Source organism: Mesoplodon bidens, assembly GCF_964165515.1.
Source record: "Mesoplodon bidens genome assembly, chromosome: 8".
Classification (NCBI taxonomy): domain Eukaryota; kingdom Metazoa; phylum Chordata; class Mammalia; order Artiodactyla; family Ziphiidae; genus Mesoplodon; species Mesoplodon bidens.
In genome coordinates, this window is record NC_138165.1 from 113,636,398 (window position 1) to 113,657,584 (window position 21,187).

General features: G+C 47.1%; 2 protein-coding genes across 5 annotated transcripts in view; one reads left to right on the forward strand and one right to left on the reverse strand.

Annotated features, from left to right (window-relative positions):
* Window positions 1-14,593, reverse strand: part of HDLBP (high density lipoprotein binding protein) — a 68,242-nt gene extending 53,649 nt beyond the window's left edge. Inside the window, exon 1 of one of the 2 annotated variants that reach the window (XM_081242484.1) lies at window positions 14,502-14,593. The gene's annotated coding sequence lies outside the window, so the exon portion shown is untranslated. The remainder of the gene's footprint in view (window positions 1-14,501) is intronic. The other variant, XM_081242483.1, reaches the window with a different exon arrangement.
* Window positions 14,594-14,631: 38 nt separating this feature from the next.
* SEPTIN2 (septin 2) overlaps window positions 14,632-21,187 on the forward strand; it is a gene marked incomplete at its 5' end in the record, with an annotated part of 33,839 nt that continues 27,283 nt past the window's right edge. The window contains one exon of one of the 3 annotated variants that reach the window (XM_081242485.1): window positions 14,632-14,867. In XM_081242485.1, coding sequence (XP_081098611.1) covers window positions 14,632-14,867 — 236 coding nt within the window. Of the gene's footprint in view, window positions 14,868-17,527; window positions 17,566-21,187 lie in introns of those variants that run through there. The other 2 variants (XM_081242487.1, XM_081242486.1) reach the window with 2 other exon arrangements.

Below are 21,187 nucleotides of genomic sequence, written 5' to 3' on the forward strand. Positions count from 1 at the left end.
AACATCAACCTAAAGTTAAGTAAAGCACACCATAAAGCAACAGTAATTAGTACTTGGTGGTTTTTGCTAAGGAAAAAGAAAAAGGACAAATGAAACAAACTCATGTGTATCTATGAGTTTAGCATTTGAAACAAGTGCCATTTCAAATCAGCAAGGAAGGATGGACTAGGCAATAAACAGAACTGGGCCCATTTGCAATCCATTTTGGAAAAAATATAAAGGTTGATCCCTACCTCACACCATACGCCAAAATAAATTTCAGCTGGATTAGAGATCTGGCCATAAAAAATCAAGCCTTGAGGAATTCGAAGACTGGGGAGAAAAACCTGTGATTTGAGGGTGCAAAGGCCTACTGATAATACAGACTGTAGACATCATCAAGGAAGATACTTGACTCATTTGACCCTATTAGAGCTTAAGAATTTTGTATAGTAAAGGCTATCATATAGAAGTTAGGACACAAACAGAGTTTTTCTCTGGTTGGGAAACATCTGAATAGACTAGGACCTATCAACACACAGTTCATGGAAAACTAAGACATATGGCACATAAACCCATGAACAGGTATGTTCATCTTCATTCTGCCCTTATACTATGAGATCTACAAAGATGAACAGAAGTGATGCAGATTTTGAAATGGTGAGGAAAATTGGCTTCTCTATCGTTGAGGATGTGTAACATCAGAAGGCAATTTAAGAACACAAATATGGGCTTCCCTGGTGGTGCAGTGGTTAAGAATCCACCTGCCAATGCAGGGGACACAGGTTCGAGCCCTGATTCGGGAAGATCCCACGTGCTGTGGAGCTACTGAGCCTGTGCTCTAGAGCGCATGAGCCACAACTACTGAGCCCACAAGCCACAACTACTGAAGCCCGCCCACCTAGAGCCCGTGCTCCGCAACAAGAGAAGCCATCACAATGAGAAGCCTGCACACTGCAACGAAGAGTAGCCCCTGCTCGCTGCAACTAGAGAAAGCTGGCGCACAGCAACGAAGACCCAACACAGCCAAAAATAAATAAAAGTAATTAATTTTTTAAAAACCCACAAATAATCGACATACACATAATCCAATTCAGTGATAACACTCCAAAGAAGCTACTCTCCAGAAGTACCTGCACAAGAACACAGAAGGCATAGGTATAATAGGTGTAAGAAGGCTCAGAGAAGCATAGTGACATGCAAAGAACTGGAAAAACAGAACTGTGCACCAGTGAGATAGTGGTAACTAACTACACAGTGACGCATGGATACCATACAGCAGGCATCACCAACAACGAAGTGATGGCTCAGGTAACAGCCTCAAAAGGGCAAAACGATAGTGCACAGAACTGTATTTCTAGAAACTGGGATAGGAGTTCCACAAAAGGGGGTGTCCACATACCTAGGGTATCAGAGGCTGAGTGAGATGAAGAGAGCAGAGGGCACCTGGGCAGAAGAGGGGGCAGCAACAGGAGACTGGGGACACACAGTGACTAATCAAATAAGTAAATACATTAGGGACACCGGCACCTAAGATTGTCACTGTTGGAAAAGGGAGCTACCAATTCAGAAAGGGAGAGACTGGAACGAACCCTGTGGTATTAGATAGAAACCGAGGTTCTGAAATGAACTCGTGTCTTTCAACATACAGAGATGTAAAAACAAACATGTGTTGTAAATACACAGGCATCTATGTATCTGTGTGTGTGCAGGTATACACGTATGTGCACACACACCCACACACACACTCCATCTCTGTCCACCAACAGGGCCTGAGTGCATTAACACCCCAACCACAGCCCAGCTGGTGCCCACCTTCTTCTGAGTACCTACTGTCATAAAATGGAACCGGGCCTCCTCAAAGAAAAGGCTGATTTCAGGGCTGGGGCAGGAAAGCATGTACGTGAAGAGCCCAGAGTACCTTGCTGTACCAGAAAGCAAGAAGTATTAAATGAGTGATGGGGGCTTGCCAAGCCAGGACACAGCAGCTGGCTTTAAGGGGCTCCCACTGGCCAAACATGGGAAAACACGAACATCAAAATAAATAATGATAATAAAAGATGACAACCAACTGAATAAAATGGGAACCTCTTAGCCTGCACTGATATAAATGAGTAAATTGAAAGTTTGATAGGAACAGATACTTAGTTTCCAAAGCACCTCCCCCACAGTATACTTATTAATCACAACGACTTCACAGTGGAGAAGCCTGGCAGACACCACCTTTATCAAGTGAGCCAAGCGAGCATCACTGGTAACGGGACACATCGAAATAGCGTCCCATCTGACACAATGCCATGAGAAGAACCCAGCACTCCTGTGCTATTCCAGCCGAAGATGCAAAACCTGAATCGAATCAAAAGGAAACAGACAAACCCACTCTGAGGGACAGTCTGCAAACTAACTGCTTGTGGTCATCAGGTGTCAAGGAGAGGAGAGTCAAGGTAAGATGGGGCAAATGCTCCAGTATAGGAGAGACTAGAGACCTGACAAGGAGTGTCAACACAGGGCTGTGAACTGGGTCTTTCTGGTGAAGCGTGAACTGGTCTGAAGGTAGCAAAGTATTCATGTGCGTGAGCGGTTGTACTAAGCGTCTTGTTTGCAGGAAACACACTGAAATAGCCAAGGGTGATGAGGTTTCATGTCCCCAAGTTACTTGCAGGTGGTTCAGAAAAAAGTGGTTTGTACCATACTTGAAACTGCTCTTAAAGTATGAGAGTTAAAAAACACTTTTTTAAAATAGAGGAGAGTACTACTTTTGTAATTATAAAAAATAAATGCCGTAATTTGGAAATAAACACATTGAGGTAGGAGGGGGTGGCAAATGACACTGACCATCCAACTCCAAGTCAAACCCAAGTTTAATAATGTATATCTGACTATGAGTTCACCTATTTACATCAGTGCACTTCTCACTCACATTTTATGGAGCATAACAAAGTTTTACCTCAATTTTATAATATTGTGATGACACTAAAGCCTGTTACACATCATTTTTTCAAAGTTCATGACAGCAGATTTTTATTTTATTTTTAAATTATTTTTAATTTTCTTATTTGTGATTTATTTATTTAACTACCTATTTAACTATCTATTAATATTTATTTATCTATTAACTTACTTATCTGTTTACTTACCTATTTATCTGTTTACTTATCTATCTGCTGCACCACATCGTGGCACGTGGAACTTTCTCAACCAAGGATCGAACCCATGCCCCCTGCAGTGGAAGCATGGAGTCTTAACCACTGGACCATCAGGGAAGTCCAAAAGCAGAATTTTAAACCATCAGATAGTGTCAAGAAAGCTGCTGACAGAACCACGTCAACATGCTGAGCGGCATACCCCAAATGACGTCGGGTCCACAGCGGGCTCCTGCAGAGGAGGAAGGAGGCCTGCGGGAGGGCAGAGGTGCTCCGAGAGCTTTTCAGACACCACATGCAGAAGGAGCACAAGGGACGTGCCCATCTGCGCTAGCCACCAATCACAGACTGTTCTCTGGGCGAGAAGCAAAACTCAGAGACACCAGCAGCTGGAGCCAGCCATGCCACGTGAGGGACCATGGCCCAAGGAGAGGGGAGTGATATTTAGGCTGCGCAAAGAGACTGACCACTCAATCAACAATGGCTTAAACGAGAGAAAAACCCTCACATACCCCTACCACTTCAGGACTGGGGTGAGGAGATAACAAGACAAGCAAAGCTACCTTTGTGAATTAAAATAGTCCTATAAGAAGCCTTCTAGTGCATATCCAGTAAGTTCTAAATAGGCTAAAACCAAAATCACACACCTTCAATAAAGCCATATACCAACTGACACCAAAAACCTAATTACTATACAATCCTGTGAGATTTGATGGAAATTCCCACAGATCACCACTGAATCCTTCACATGCCATTTCTTCCTTGAAGATATGGTCCTAACACTACCCACACAGTGTGGAACCATCCAGAAGAAATCAAGGGCTGGAGGTTTACACACACTCTCTCCAGCTCAGTGGCATCTCTGGCAGGTAGGCATACCTGAAGCCCCAAGCAACCAAGGACGAGACGGTGAGGCTGTCACGCCACGCTGCTCCAAAAGCAAAGGCACGTCTCACGGGTCAAAGGAAAGCCAACCCGTGTTTTCAAAGATCAAAAAGAGAGTGTTGCCTTTCCCAGTAACACCATCGTTTCCTCCCTGCCCAATCTTTCAGAAAAGAGCTACACTTAACCCAATCTCAAGGGCACACAGTGATCATCTCCAGCACTGTGAAATTAAGGGATGGCCCCAAACAGCAGCAAGCCTGATGGGTCACCTGGCTGCAGCTGTCTCTGGTCTGGACGTCCCAGAGACCGCCGGGCTGAGCTTAGGAGCCAAGAGGCCCTGGGCACAGACAGCCTGGCAGCACTGCTGAGCTCACTGCTCTGGCGACAAAGGCAATACAGCACTTTGGTCTCAGGGGCAGGAGAGTCAGCTCCAAGCAAAAGCAAATGTATCAAAACAGAAGCCTTCTTTCTACAGAAAAAAAACTGTATTCTTCAAATTGATCTCACACACACTGATTTAAGCCAGTGCTATAAGAACACCTAACTAATCTTACACTTATGAGAAAAAGTCAAAACAGTCAATATAATTCAGTAATTCCATCTGAAAGGTATTTATAAATGAGCTAAGTATTAATAAAATTAGAAAGCATGTTACATAAAAGTGAAATGAACAGTAACATACAAAATAAAAACGATTAGGATAAAGCATCATCCTTGATTTTGTTTGCACCTGACCTGTCATCACCCAACACCCTAGGTCCAGGAGCCAGTGCACCATCTCAAGTGAGGGAGAAGTGAATTTAAAGTCCCACCCAGACACCTCAAAGCCTTCTATTTATAAGTTACAGGACACCACCAAGTTAAAGTTAACACGGTTCATAACTGTCAGAATGGTACATCAGAAAGACAGGAAAGATCACATAGAGCCATCCTTTCCTCTTTTATTACTCTTGTTTAATTTCTAAAGAAAAAGAGTTAAAACAAGGACGAAAAGCATTCAACGCTGTACATCAAGGAATCAGAAACCACACCCTGTATGCTGAGAAGGGAGCCCCGAAGGCAGAGCCACTTCTCAGCAAGTCACTCACCTCAACCAGAATTTCAAAAACAGCAAAACATGCCAAATACATGACACCCTTTCAAAAATTATTTCTTCTAACTCTACAGCGGCACTGCTTTCTCTTTCCCTCTGGCCTCTGCTGGTCCTGAGGGGCCCAGCGGTCAGGGCCTGTTCGCCAGCTTCCATTTCCCCCAAGGCTGTCTGCTGTGGTAACCTCCTCAGGAGCGCAGCTCTCTCCAGAGCCTCCTGATGGAAACCTCCTAAGAGGCCAGAGCAGTTGCCATGCAGGCCGTGGCTACCAAGGCACCTGCACGAAGACTGCTTTCCCTCCCCCAGGAACCATCCACCCAGAGGTCTGCAGGATGACTAGGAGCAGGGAGCTCGGCACTACGACCCCTGGCGCCTGACCCTCGTTAGTCAAAGAGATTCCTGACTCACAGCACCCTCCCTCCCAGTCCCCTTTCACTTAACTGCAGTCGCCCAGGCCAAGCGATGCACAGGCCTAATGGTGGTGCACAGAACTTCCCTGGAAGGGCACAACAGGTTATGCAGCAGAGATAACACTGCACACTGAATGCCTCTGGCCAAAGGTATTTCCTTCCTCCAGAAAGAAACCAACAGTAGTAGCACTGGTCCAGCCTGCGCTGTGTCTAGAAGCTGTAAGTGCCATTGATGACCTTACAGCTGGGAAGACAGTGTATCCTGCCCGTGGACAGAGCTGGGCAGTGGGACTGCTATGCAGAGTTCTCCCTCAGCCAGCAGAGCGAGGCCAGCTCAACCCACGCCCCAAAACAAGATGCTAGAAGCTTAGAGAAAGGAATCACGCCGATAAAGGTGAGCCAGCATAGAAAACAGGCAGGAGGACACTTGGCTTCCCAAGCATCGGTGAGCCCCATGGCACCAAGCTGCACTGCCGCAAAGAAGGCCCGGGCTCAGCAGGCTTCCAGAGCTCAGCAGCGTGCCGGCCGAGCACATCCAAGCCTCTGGAGAAAGCTGCACTACAAAACCATCTGTGAAGGCCAGAGTCAACGGTGGGTGAAGAACACAAGAGCAACAGGTTGAGATGTGGCTTGAAGACTGCCTTATTTCTGTGTCCAGCACACCCCTCAGAGCCTAGAAAGCTGCTCTGGCTTGCAGCAGTCCATGGTAATTCACCAAAAGTCAGGAAAGACAAGAGTCCAGAATCAACACTGTCCTGTCTGTTCATCCCCTCCAAACACACAGGGCACCTGCCATAGCCAGGATACCCTGCTGCGCCAGGGGGTCCAAAACAAGAACAAGTCTACCAGTGGCTTATCCTGTAACCCAGATGAAGGGTGGGGCAGGTAAAGCTAAGCGGGGACTTACCCCACCAGACCTGATGACGTCACAGAGGCAGACAGAGGCGGTGGAGCTGGGTTGCTGCAATAAGAAGATGGAAACACCAGTCCAGGAAGACTGAAAGCTGACCCCCCTGACGGTGGCTGAAGATTGACCGACGGCAGCCGTTTACAGGTTACTGCAGAGATGGGCCCTGAGTGCTCAGTGGTTTTAGGTCCGGGACTCTGATTTGTTCATTTCCTTCCAGGAAACCTACTGACAGATATGTACTTGGTGAAAAATAAACGCCTGATGAGGAATCAATGATATTCAAAATTCTAAGGGACACAGACCAATTTTAGTGTGTTTCCTTCAGGGTAGAATATCTATCTTGCTGCAAAGGCCTGGGTGGCCCTGCTCCTGGACATTACATCACCTGGACATTACATCCCAAATTTTAGAGAAACTCTAGAGATGCTGAGAGGGAACACTACGTAAATTGTCAAGGCTGAATGTTTAAATGTGTGAACTTCTGAAAATGAGGACCAAGACAAGGAAAAAAAAAAATCACAGATCCTGACTTCTCTGTGCCTCTGTCTCCTGTCCTGCAAAAGGGAGCTGACATTCGTATCGACCCTTTGGTGTCACTGTGAGGATTATGAGCGCTTACATGCACTGCTTAGCCCGGGCCTGGCAGAGCGAGCCTGGGGAGAACTCTCTGTGACCATGGCCCCCCTCGGTATCTGTGACAGCCACGAGAACTCTGGCAGTGCAGGCAGCACAGCCGTAACTCAGCCGCACTTGCCAGTGGCCTCACCCTACCAGCCTCCACTCTCCTTGACTGAAAAATGGGGCCTGTGACTGCTACAGCCTAGAGCCCTCCAAGGACAGAGCCGGTAAAGCAGGACTTCTCAAGCTCACTGCTGCTGGCCTTGCAACCAGGCAGTTCTTCCCTATGACCACACAATTCTTCTTTGGGGGGGCTGTCCCGGGCACTGCAGGATGGTGAGCACCTCTGGCCTCTAACCACGAGATGCCAGCGGCACTCCCAACTCATGACGACCAAAAATGTTTCCAGATATTCTGGGGTGGGGGCGGGGGGGGAAGATCACCTGGTGGAACCACTGCTGGAAATAAAGGTCATGGTGCCTAGCGTGTAGGAAGCAACAAAAAACGCTTTAACAGGCAAGGCTTTTTGTATCACTCATGCATCCTTGAAACAGATCACAAAACGGGATGCTGTATGAGTGACTATTAGCTCCAAGTTGAAAAACTAAGTTTCTGATAAACTGAATTGACCAAGGGCGGGGGGGGGCAGTGGGGGAACGCTGGGAGGGGAGGGGGAAAGGAAGGGAGGAAATGAATGAAAGAAAGGAGGGAAGGAAGGAAGAAAACAAACCACCTCAGAGACTCCTTTCTTATCTTTGAGAGGAAGAAGCTAAAGTCCTACAGATCAAGAAACACCCAAGGGCTTCCCTGGTGGCACAGTGGTTGAGAGTCCGCCTGCCGATGCAGGGGACATGGGTTCGTGCCCCAGTCCGGGAAGATCCCACATGCCGCAGAGCGGCTGGGCCCGTGAGCCATGGCCGCTGAGCCTGCGCGTCCGGAGCCTGTGCTCTGCAACACAACAGTGAGAGGCCTGTGTACCGCAAAAAAAAAAAAAAAAAAGAAAGAAACACCCCAAATCACAAGGCTGATTAAGAACAAGTTTAAACTGAAGTACATACAGGTCTCCTGACTCCCAGTCCAGTGGAGGACTACCTTCCCCACCGGTACAAACATCTCCACCCTCTGCCCTGTCTGGTAGAAAGAACCAATGCCTAAGACCCAAGCACCGCTGCATGTCTGACAAAGTCCACAGCCAGGAACGTCTAAGAATAGCAATTCACACAAATAAAAGGCAAACCTGAGAGCGCTTTCAGAAAAGAATCCATCCTAATTGCTCAACGGCACTTGCTACCTAACTACTGGTTTCTGCATCAGCAACTTCCTGCCTCTCCTTGACCTAGATGAGGGCTGCTGTTCCAGCTGTGGGGTCTCAGGGCACAGATAAGCCTCCTGAGAGGATCCTGCACCCATGGCAGAGCCTGGGATGGGAGGGGCAGGGGCCATGGGGACTACATTCATACCAGTTTTATTAACTGATAGTATGAGTACGATAATACGGTCGACCAAAGAATGATCTTCAGCACAAAAATACTGTAAAACACAACAGAAATAAAAATTGGCAATCTTCTTGATTCTTCCTCAAGAAATATCTCCAAAACTATTGTTTTATCTAATATTTTTTCTTGGATATATTAATACGTGGTCTAAATAAAAAATAAGATCACATTACATGCATTGTTTCACCACTTGTCACACTTACTTCCATTTAAAAATGCATATGGCGGTCTTTCCAAGTTTTACACACAAGTTTACCTATGTTAACAACTGCACATTGCACGGAATAACCATAAAATAAACCCCCTGCTGATGTCGTTTTGGTTTTTTCCGATTACAAGCACTGCAGAGAAGAGTACCATCTGCTCACTCGAGGCTGTACCTCGACAGGTTAAATTCCTAGAAACGCAATTACATGATTACAGGAGACGCGTGGATGGCAGTGCAAACTTTACCCTCCCAATGAATTAAACTATTTACACTCCATGACATTGGGGTATACCTGTCCCCCTCACCTTCGGTAACTAAAATGGTCACGCTTATTTTCCCCAGTCTGTAGGGGAAATATGATTTTAACGTCAAGTCTTTGATCATCAGTGAAAACTAAAAATCTTGCTCTGCATACTGGCCATGTGAACTTCTTGACTGTGAAGACCGGCCTATTCACAACCTCCGTCCACTTTCCTACCAGGGCCTTCAGCACACATTTAAGACAATGTAAAACCCACAGCTGGGCTATAAAAGGTGTAGTAAATAACAGAAGAACAATGAATTTAAGTGCAACTCAAGTTGTAAGCTAAAAATAACATTGCTAAAGGGCAGCCAAGCAAAAGTAGTAAGAAAATATTGTCAAAAAGGACAGTTTTCTGTGTTTTGTTCTTTTTTTTTTTTTTTTTGCCTCTCATGCCTCGTAGCCAAAGGGTGTGGTTTTTTTCCCCTCTGGAAAGGGAACTAGAATCTTTGGACCGGGGACATCAGTTACAGTGGAGTGATGGCAAACCATTCTGAAGACAGGAGAAGTAACATCTTCCATAGTTATTGCTAAGATTGTGGCCTTCTCCCCTCACCTGGCCCCCAGGCAAGAGGCTGGGAGGTATTTCTCTGGAGAACCCAAAGAGACTTGAAGAAGCTGACAGGGTGCTGTAAGAAAATGGCCCAGCCAGATGCCTCTACAGCGAAGGTCACAGTTGGCAAGCCCAACCAACCACAAACTCCAAGTCCCTCTGACATGTAAGCGGGCAAGCAAACATCACCGGATAGCCCAGAAAAGGCTCTGATATGAAAGCCAAAACCGCAACACAAAAAGCAGCCAGAAGCAAGCAGCGACTTTGGGGAAAAGAAAACTTTGAAACTCACCAATGTCCTCAGAGAGATAAGAGGAGATTCTATATCCATGGAACAAAAACAGGAGGTTATAACATAGGAACAGAAAGAATAAGAGAAATCTCCTAGAAATAAAGAGAGAAAAACTCAATAGAAGGGCTAAAAGATAAAGTTGAGAACGTCTTCCAGAAAGAAATGGGACACCTAAGAAAATCAGACTGTCAATCCAGAAGGTCCAATAGTTGAATTCTAGAAAGAGAAGGAAAGTGAATGGAAAGATATGAAGGTAATAAATCAAGAAAAATGCCCAGCACTGAAGAACAGAAGTTTCCAAAATAAAGGGGCCCAAAGGGCAGGCAAGACACTAGATGAAAACAGACTCCAAGGGACATCACTGCACTGGGTGCTCTGAATTTCACAGAAAATCCCTCAAGCTTCAAAAAAGAAAACACAGTCACATATAAAGGCTCAAGAATCAGAAAGCTCTAACACTTCAAGGCTAACACTGAGGGATGGAAGACAGAGGGGCAAACTGATGTCCAATCTCTCAACACAGGTATAAGGGCAGGATAACAACACACTCCAGACATCCAGGCTCTCAAAATTTTATCTCCCAGGCAACTCCTTGAGGAAGTGCTCCATCAAAATGAGAGAGTTAAAAAAAAAAAGAAAAAAGAAAAAAAAATCAAGAAAGAGAAAGACATGGGTTCCAGGGAACTGAGGGCAGTGAGATCTGAAGTGAGATTCCAGGAGGTTGGAGGTCTGCACCGACTGAACTTGCTCAGATAAAAAGAACTGAATTTCTTGAAAGGAGATTTAGACAACTAGTGAATTTGGGGTTGACTTTTAGTGGCAAATGCATATAAAACTAAGAAAACAACAAAAACCACCGATAAGAACTTCAGGAAAAACAAAAACTTCTCCAGGAAAGGAAAAGTAATCCCATCACACCATTTGGCCCAACTGTGAATGGTACCAGTAGTCAGAATATAAACACTAAATACCTGACAAGCAAATTAAAGGTGCACCTGCTTTGGGCAGCCATGCATTTGTCTGCAGGGCGAAGGCAGAGGGGTGAAAGAAAGTGAGAGACGTCACATCTGCTCTCAGGGTCGAGTGGAGAGACAATGTGTGGGACAGGGGAGGGAAGGGCAGGAAGTGAGCAAGTCAGGCATGGATGTGAGAGACGGAGGCAAAGACCAAAGCCACCAGCTAGGAGACCAACGTGGGTGTTCTGCAGGGGAGGAGACATGATGGGAGAAAGGAAACTGACAGTTTTTCTTCCTTACAAGCTTTTCCAGATTTACTTGATCTTTAAAAAAGTATATGAAGATATAACCTTGATTTGAAATAAAATTAAGTTTTAATGTTAAAATCCAAATGAGCGCCAATAAACAGTATTAAGGGAGAGCATGCATGGCCAATGCATTGTTATCAAATTAACAGCAAGCATCAACAAGATGACTAACATGACAGGATACCGAGACAAGTTTGGCTTGTCTTCAATGATAGTTGAGGAACTTTACCTCACCGGGTAAAACAGTGGCCGACTAGGAATATCACCTCTAAAATGTCTCTGATGTTAGAAATACAAAAAGGAAAAAAATAAATGAAAATCCTGCTTTACCACAAAGTAACTTGTGTAATCAAGTTTTTAAATGTTACACACTGAAGAAAGTTTAGTTCTTTTCTTGGCTTTCAAATGTTCAATGTTGTGGTGCCTTCATAATGCAGGAGAAAAGGCATTCTGACACATTAAGGTTCTTTGGCTGTCTTTCTACACTTGGTCAAAAAGTTTGACAACATGCTCCTTGGACTTTTTGCCACCCAAAGTCAGCAACTGAGAGTTCAGCTGTGTGCTATGTTTCTTCCAGGCTTCCAGGAGCTTGGTGATTTCTTAATAGAAAAGGGAAATGCCTTCCTATGATCACTAGCCCTGTGAGATGCATGCGTGCTGAATGGGCCATACCAAATATAAGTATCACTCTGTACTTTAAAAAGTGTTCTCTTGGGCTTCCCTGGTGGCGCAGTGGTTGGGAGTCCGCCTGCCGATGCAGGGGACACGGGTTCGTGCCCCGGTCCGGGAAGATCCCACATGCCGCGGAGCGGCTGGGCCCGTGAGCCTTGGGCGCTGAGCTTGCGCGTCCGGAGCCTGTGCTCCGCAAAGGGAGAGGCCACAGCAGTGAGAGGCCCGGGTACCGCTAAAAAAAAAAAAAAAAAAAAAGAAGGGGGTTCTCTGCTCAAGCCCTTTAGGTAAATAAGTTTCAGCTGCCAAGCATTAATGGCGAGTCTATCTGATCCACTTGCGACTAAAGATCACAAAGTCATCTTGGTGGGCAGTGCACTCATTTGAAATGCTGTCCAAGTCGGTGTCTTAGGGCGTTAAGTCCTCCACCATTTGAGATGCCAGCAGTGCACCAAATTCTCAACCTCCCGCCCAGATATGCCGCCCCCTAAGTGGAGGGCTGTCACTTGTTCCCTTTGCATAAGCTAGTCTTCTTGTCTAGAATAGCCCATCCTGCCAACTCCACCTGGAAAAACTCTTATTCATCTTCTAAACCCCCGTTTCAGAACCACATTCTTCGTGAAGACTTTCCAACGGGTAATCACTGCCCCCTCTGTCCTACCTCCACTCCTTGTACATACTTCCATTACTGCACTCAGAACACCATAACCTCTTCCTTTACAAGTGTATCTCCCCTACCAGACCATAAACGGCTTGAGGAAAAGAAAAAAAAAGTCTGTGTCCTCTTTATCTCTGCATCCCCAGAACCCTTAACAATGTCTGGCACACAGCCATTTCCAAAAAAAAATTTTTTTGAAATATTTTCTACTGTGGAAGAAATAAAGCCATGAGGTCAAAATCAGACCGCCAGAAACCCCAAACAACAAATCCGAAGGAAAAAAAATACTTGATGATTCAAGAAGAAATTCTCCCATCAGGACGCTGAGAAGTCAGCCTGGCCCCCTGGAGGGGGCACTGTGACCGGGTTCCAGCGGGTCCCCCAGGAATGTGGGCCAACGGCATCTTAGGAACGCTCTCCTTACACGCACTGCTCCTTTACTCAGGGGACCTCAGCCTGATTAGAGAAGAGGAGGTAAGCCCCAATTGGGACGTGACACACAGCAGAATTAACTGTAGTTACAGGGAAGTTTAATCTTCACTGTTTTCAATGGCTTTCAAATTTTGTCCTTCAAGGCTTGAGGGGGTTTGTTCAGTTTTCTCCAAACCTAAAGCTCTCATGACAGGTGGGTGGTTGATGTCTCAGATCCAGAGAACTGGGAGTTCAAATGACGGGAACCACTCTGAACCAAACACCTTCTCAACCACTTTAACACTGCGTCCAAACATCCTAATATTAAGCGTACTTCACAAGGGTAGCTGGGGTTGCTCAGAGTGTTCAAAGTGATCGGTTGATACCTGAGCACTAGGCTTCATCCAATGTCTCATTAGCCCGGGTTCGCTCCCATAAAAGAACACTGAGCTTATTTTGTAGAACAGCACTACCAGTTGCCTCAGACAAAATCCTAATTGTGACGCATCCCGTGTTAACAGGGCCTCAAGAAAGCTACCTGCCAAGAGAGTGCCTGTCCGTCCTTAGTTCTGCGGCAGACACCCAAACGCAGGTGAAAGCAACGCCTGAGGGTTTTCGGCACCTCTGCAGCTGAGGACAAAGAAACCCCGCAGCTCAAGGGTATACCATCCTGCTCCTGAAGATTCCTCTAAGACTCATCTACACTCCTTTGGACGTTTCATCTGACCATAGCGTTGCTTAATAAAACACAGAGGTCAGTTTTCCTTTGGTTTTACGTGGTGCCCGGACACCACCCACAGGCCGACTTCCCCACCTCCTGAGTTGGCGGGGAGAGGACGCCCGGCCCTGAGCACTTCGCCACTTTCCAAAGACACCCTGTCAGGATGCCCTACGGTCACAAAGAGCTTCAGGCGCCCCGCGCTACGCGGCCGCCCAGGAGAGACTCCAGAGCCGTGTTTACTGCCAGTCGTGGGTAACCCAGAAAGGCTTCCTGTACGAGGGCGTTTGCGCCCAGCCTACCAGCAAGCATCGGCCAGCTGCTGGGCCTGCAGGCCGCGGGAGGGGGGAAGGACGCCCCGGGCCGGTCACGCCCCCGCCGGGCACGTCGCCCTCCCGCCCCCGAGCCGCGCCGCCGCAGTGGACTTGGAGGCGCCCCCAGGCCTCACCTAGCGAAAGCGAGGGGCCGCCCGCCCTCCCCCCTCCCCCCTCCCCGTCGGGCGCGGGCTCCAGCCTCGGGCGCACGAAGGCCACGTCCCCGGGGACAGGCGCCCAACTCTATGGTCCGCGCACGAGTCGCCGACCCCCACGTGACCCACAGCAGCCAATCGAGGCGAGGCCCGGACCACCGAGACGACGGCGGCTCGGGGCTAGAGCAGCCCCGCCGGCCGCTCGCCGTCCCTCCCCGGTCCCGCTCCGGTACTCCCTGCTCGGTGCTGCCGCCATCTTCTTGGAGGAGAGGACCAGAGGCGAAAGGTCCCCTCCCCGTGGTCGTTCCGAACTCTTAACCGCCACATGCCCCCCTGTCCACCTCTCTTCTCACCGGTCATTTAGCTCCATCTAAAGAAACGCTCTTCCCCCCATTCTAGTTATTCACAAAACAATGAATTACATTACCTGTTCCACTCTTATCAGCGTAAGGAAACGAAGCTCATAAGGTAGGAACTGTGGCGAAACAGGGACGAGCCGCCATCTTGGTAAAGGAGAAGAGGCTACGCTTGACCTCTTCCCCACCCCCGGCCTCTATATGGCCAACCGCCGTGGGAGGGGCACGGCGCCTGCGCAGAGGCGGAAACCGCGGACGAGCCTGCGCCTGCGCACTCAGAAGCTGGCGAATGGGGGCGGGGAGGAAAGCGTTGGCAAGGGGGCGGACCGACGCGTTGACGCAATCCGCCCACGCGCGGGGCTGGGCGCGAGTCTGCGGTCGGTCCTGGGCGGATCCGCGGCGCGGTCGGTCGGCGCTTGTTCTTCGGTGCGTCCGCGGTGAGTATCTCGTCGTGGGTCTCGGCCGCCGTCGGGGCGCGAGCTGTGGGCCGACGCAGAGGGGCGGTGGCCGGCTCGGGGCGGTGGTCTTCCCGCTCCGGGGGGGACGCGGGCGGGGCCACTCGCACGGTGTGGGGGAGGGGCGGCCGGCCCGGCATCCTGGGCCCTCCCCAGATCTCCCCCCATCCCCCATCCCCCCGGCGCTCTTCCCGCTCTCTCGGCCCCTCCCCCGCCCTTCTGGGCCCTACAGGGTCCCGGCCCCCGCTCCCCGGGCCCTGGCGGAGGCGGCGGGGTGTGTCCCGGGCGAACCCGAGTGGCCCTTCTCACCCGGTGGGAGTTACGTGGGGCGTGGTCAATGATGGGCCTGGGACGTTGGAGCGTGCGCTGGCGGTCGTGGTCTGGGAGGGACGGTGCGGGTCGCGCTAACGGGCGCTTCCGCTTCGCCGGCTCCCGGCCGAGAGGAAGCTCGCGGGGCGCTGGCCGCCCGCTCCACTCAGCAGGCCCCGCCTGGCCGCACACAGAGCGGGAGGAGAAGGAGGAGGGGAGGGGAGAGGAGGGGAGGCCCAGGGGAGGCCCCGCGCAGGGCCGAATCCGGAGGGACGGGCGGCACCGCCGGGGAGGCCTCGTTCCCCTGAAGGCCCGAGATGGGGCTGATCTGTGGCTGCCGTGGCTCAGTAAGGCCCGCAGGACCGCCTGTTACCTTTACGGCCTCAGTTTTCGTCGGTGCCTCGCTGCCTTGTCTGTGTCCCCAACACGTGGACGCGTGACCCAACCGCGCTGACTTACAGTTCCGACTGCTGTGGTCTTTCTCACCTTTGGCCTTGGTTCAGATCCTGCCTTTTGCCTGGAGCCCGCTTACCTCCACCGTTTGCTTGCCTCGTTTCTGCTCTCTTATTCAGGACTGCGCCAGGGTTAGACTTCTTCCCCCTGAAATAGGTGTCCGCCTGTTGTCAGCCTCTGCTGTTCCGTGCGGTGGTTGTCCTGTGAGGGGCAGTGGTGTGTGGACCTGCCCAGCCTTACTTGTTGTCTAGGACGGTGATCAGCACGAAACAGGTTTTCAGGTATCTTTTGAACGACTCAGATCATTATAATACCTCAAGACAAGCTTAATGCCCAAAGCAACCTTGCCATCGTAAGGAGAGGTGTATGATGGTGTAGGGGTCGTGCAGGCTGCTTTCCTGGTGTTTGTAATTTAAGGTTCGTTATTTTCGGTTTTGGTAGCTCCCACTTAGGCTTTCTTTGCACCGCCCAGCCTCCTAACTCGCAATGAATTACGGCAGTGGTCTCTTCGGCCATAAAGTTACCCTGATTTTTTTTTCTTCCCCGTTTTTCGTCTTGATCTCTCAGCGAGCACTGCAGCCCAGGGAAAGGACAAGGGCTTTTCAGTCAAATCAGATTTGCATTCTGACTGCTCTTGAACTAGTAGGGTGACTTAGGGAAATGGGGATGGGATGGGCGGGAACCTCCCTCTGTGGACTTTAATAAATGTGATTCAGGTCCTTTTTATACTCAACTCGAAAGACAGAAACTGCTGGAAAAGGAAAAGTTGGCTTTGTTTTTTCTCCAGAGAGAAGGGGACACCAAAGCTCATTTGGCCCGCAGAATTGGGGTGAAGCCACTTGTATAGTCTTACCTCATTTTGTGCTCATCGTCATACTTGTCACTAGAGAAAACTCATTTGATCGTGGGGTGCTGCCCTCATGCTGTTAAGAGTGTGGTATACTGTACATGGACCTCAAATCCAAAGGCTCTGAATGCCAGATGTTCCAAGGGCTCTGGATAAGGGACTATGGACCTTTGAGTCCTACTTTGCAGGGTCATTTGTGGATGGGGATAATGAATGTAAATACAAGGGTGACATGTCAGTGAATGGTGGTTTTGGGCAGTCCACTGATACACGTAAATGCCAGTAGCAAAGCAAGTTTCTGTTGCCAAGAATCCAGTTTTAGCCATCTGTTCTTTGTCCCCTTTTGTTTTAGAAAAGTTGATTTCTTCTTTGTGGATTGGGGTGGAAGTATTGCTCTGTGGAAGAAGGAAGCCATGGGTCAAAGAGAAAAAAAGTTTTAAATAGTTTCTAGTATCTAGAATGAGTGCATAAATTTTTCACTTGACCTAATTTCTGAGGTTTGGGGGATCTGATTGATCTGCATCCAAGGTTTAAACTAATCACAGTGCTTTGCATTTTGTGTTGCTGGATGAAGGCTTTCTCACTGAAAACCAGGCACTTCAGAAGTTCAACATTTCTCTTTCAACTTTCATTTTACATTAGTCAGTTAATAACTTAAACTGTTGGAAAACTGTAGTGGATCCAAATTACGTTTCAGGAAAAAAAAAAAACCTGAGTATGAAAGAAATAGGTTGTGGTAAGAGAAACTTGGTAAAATTAAAGCAAAGTTGAAATAAGTGTTTCTTTGAGAATTAACGTCCTGTTCCAATAATATTACAATAGTATTCTCCACTTCCCCATATGTGTGCATCAAGATAGGTTTTAAGTAGGAGGAAACCGATAGGAGTGATGGTCCCCTTCTCGCCTGCTGAGCAGAATAAGGGCCTGCACACGCGTGGGCTCAAGGTGCAGTACTGTCAGGGTGCTCACGCGAAGTTGGTTGGGAGTACAGGCAAGGGGCCCAGAGCTGAGTGCGGAGCGGGTGTGTGGAAGCTCCAGAGCCACTTTGATGACGGTCCTCTGCCCCACCAGGTTGGTGTGAACTCAGATGGCGTGATAGCTAGTAAGGCGTGTGATAGCTAGTAAGGCGAGAGCCTGCTCTCAGGCATTTATGCTCCAGGTGAACTTGAAAGTCATTTTGTCTAGTCCTTTAAGAAGAAGAAAACTCATCATTAGGGAGTCCAGCTGAGATTGGACCACACTTATCTACTAATTTAGGAAATAAAAATGATTTGGTTCATGCAAGGCCTGTTTTCTTTCTAAATTTGTTCCTACATTTGTTTTGTTTTTGCTCTATTATAAATGGCATTTTCCCTCCATTTCCATTTCTTGGTATTCATTGCTAGTGCAAAATAGAACTTTTGAGTTACACCTGTCTTGTATGCAGCCACCTTAAGTAAATTACCATATTCTGGAATCTTTTTTAACCAAAGTGTTTGTGGGGTTTTTCGTGTGTATTCAGTCATATCAGAAAAATCATTTTCACTAAACCTGCCAGAGTAGCAGTAAATAATCACGGTGAGACTGCAACATCAGGGTCTTATTTGGATCCTGCTTCAAATGAACAACGACCAAAAAAAGAGACAATTAGAAAAATAGGAGCCCTGGATATTTTGTTATATTAAAGGACTATTGCTCATCTTCCTTATGATAATGGCTTGTCACTTTCAGTCCTTATTTTTAGAAATATCTAGTACTCATAATCAGGGATCCGGGACAGTGGTTGAGGGAATATCTGAGTTGATAACTGTTGAATCTGGAGGATGGGGTGGTCCATGTGGCTTTTGTTTTACTTTTGAATATGTTTGGAGTTTTTCATAAGTGTTTTAAGATAACTGTGGTGGTAATGGGCATCCTTTCCTAATTAGTGATGGTAATTTAAATAATTTAGCATCTGTTGTTTAGAGGATAACGTTTGCCATTGGTTTCCGGAAATATATTTAAGCCGTTTCCTCACTTAGTGTTTTTATTAGAGTTGGTTGTTGGATTTTACCACATGCGTGCTCGGCATCTAGTCACATATGGTTTTCTCCTTTAATTTGTTGTAACAGCTTGTATTGATAGATGCTTTTGGTACATTTCCGGGATATAATTGCTAGCAAGTATTTCATTGAGAAATTTTGCATTTCTATTCATAAGTGAGACTGACCTGCAGCCAGCCAGCTTGCTTGCTCTTTCTTCTCCGTCTGGGTTTGTTGTTGGAGTTGTGCTGTCTTCATAAAATAACTTGGAGTGCTTTCCCTTTTTCTGTAGTGGCTTAAGTGACGCTGGCGTTATCTGTTCAGTTTTGGATGGACTTCAGATCTAGTTCTGTCCGGTCCTGGTCCCTTTCTTTTTTTTCTCCAATTCTTTTTTTTTTTTGCCCGCGACATGCAGCATGTGGGATCTTAGTTCCCTGACCAGGGGTCGAACCCACACCCCCTGCATTGGCAGCACAGAGTCTTAACCACGGGACCGCCAGGGAAGTCCTCATTGGTAACTCTTTCTTCACCTGTTCAGTGGGATTTGTTATAGTCAGGTTTTCAGTTCTTGCTTAAATTTTGGTAATTTACAGTGTCTAGGAAATCATCCATTTCTTCCAGATTTTCTAGTTTGTAGCCATCTTTATACATGTGGTCTCCTGTGCCAGTGATTATATCTTCTTGTTTTTCCTCAAAGGAACTGGTGAGGAATTTGTTTTAGAGAACCAGCTTTTGGTTTTATTTATCCTTCTATTGAGTTATTTTCGGTGTTCTTTAATAGTGAAAATATGTAAAACCCAAATTTTCATCTGAGTCTATGAAACTTCACTGTGCCCCACTGATTTTGCTTTTATCTTCTTTCCATTGCTTTCTAGATAACTTATGGCTTTGCTTTTATCCCCCCTTGATCCAAGGGTTATCCAGGAGTGTTCTGGATAACTAGGAGTTCCTTTTTATCTTTGTTTTAACAGATCATGATCTGAGAACACTGACTGTAAAAATAACTTTGCATAAATTTTCTTCACAGCAGTTACATGATAAAGTGTTATCCTTTAGTCGCCTTTCTTTGTCTATTGACTCAACGTTCTCTATACCAGTTAATTCAGATGTGTCAGTGGTCTCAGACCTCTGCCCTTGCTCATACTGTGTGTACAGAGTCTGTCCAATTCCGAGAGAAGCTATCAAAGCCTCCCACTTGAATTGTATTTTTGTCAAGTTTACATAGTATTTTTTCTGGTCTTTGCTCTATGTATTTATCTGCTGTAAGTATTCATAGATACGGGTTTATGAATGGTTTATCTTTATAAATTGTTCCTTTTATCATGACCACACTTTCCTTAAATCCCAACCGGGTTGATATTAACAGTGTCTCTCCCTGTTCCTTTCTGTTTGCACTAGCTTGGTATCCCTTAGCCTGTCCCTTTGTTTTCAACATTTTTTTTAGCTACTTTGATTTAAGCATATTTCTTCCATGTAACATACCTTGGTTTTTTGCTGTTCTCCCTCCACCCCGGGCCCCCCCCCCAAAACCTGTCTCCTCTTTTAAGGAGAAAATTTGCTTCTTTCACATTTACACTGGTGACTGATACTCTTGAATTTTTCTGTTTCTTTTCCATATTTTTACTGGTTTGATCAAGTTGCTGTTCCATATTTTTCTCTTAATTTGGAAGTAAGTTTTTTTTAATGGCTACCTTCCCCTTTTTTTTTTTCGTTATCAGACACTTATCTCTTTATTATTTAAAACAACGTGTCCGCTGCTTCTTCTGCCAGGACCATCTATCTGTTTTCCAACTGACTGCTCCCTTCTCCCTCTTGGAAGTTTTACCTCTCTGCTGTCACTCCTGCCCCCAACTCTTAGGTTTTGCTGAGGAAGTTTAATATTTTAAATTCTGGACTATGAATAGTGTTCCCCTAGGATGTTCCTTCTATTCAAGAGATCTTAAGTCACTCGTGTAGTACACAGTCCCAGGTAAACTCTGGGATTGCTCTTCCTGGGAAATTTTTCTTTTGTTATTACTGTTTTCTTTTCCTCCATCTTCCCCTTTTACTTATGGGAACTCTTACTGTTAACAGGTAGATTTCCTAGATTTTGTCTCTGAGGCTGTCTTTTACCCATGATTTCTCTCCCTGCTGTTTGCCTTGTGCACTAAGATTTCTTGTATTTGGTCTTCCATGTCACATTCCGAGTGTCTACTGTGACCTTTCATTGAGTTCAGCTACAGCAGTTTGGGTTTGAAAATCGTGGATTTTAGGTCCAGAAAGTTGTGTGGAATTACTGTGCTTGCATCTTCATCATAGCCATACTGTTTCTTGGTTCCAGGTGTTGTTTTCCTCCTCTTACAGCTTGGCTGTTGAGCTCATCTTGGAGGCAGGGGGACGAGGGCACACTCACATGGGCCTGTCACCGCTCGAGTCCTCACACCCAAGGTCTCTGTTCCCAGGCTCTTCCAGGGTTCACTGTATTCTTTTCGTTCCTTTCTGGTTCTTCCTTCTGAGGAGCCCTCCATCTTCTGCTTCTCTTGCTGCCTAGCGTTTCTGCTGTCCTGGAAGCTTGCCTTGATTCTGCTGCCTAGGTTGAAGCATTTTGGACAACCTAGATGGAGCTTTACCTGTCTCCTTGGTCAGAAGTGGTCCTTCCTTTGCACACGAGGCTGCACCCAGTACTCCTTCCCTGCCTTTAGTGATGATCTGTC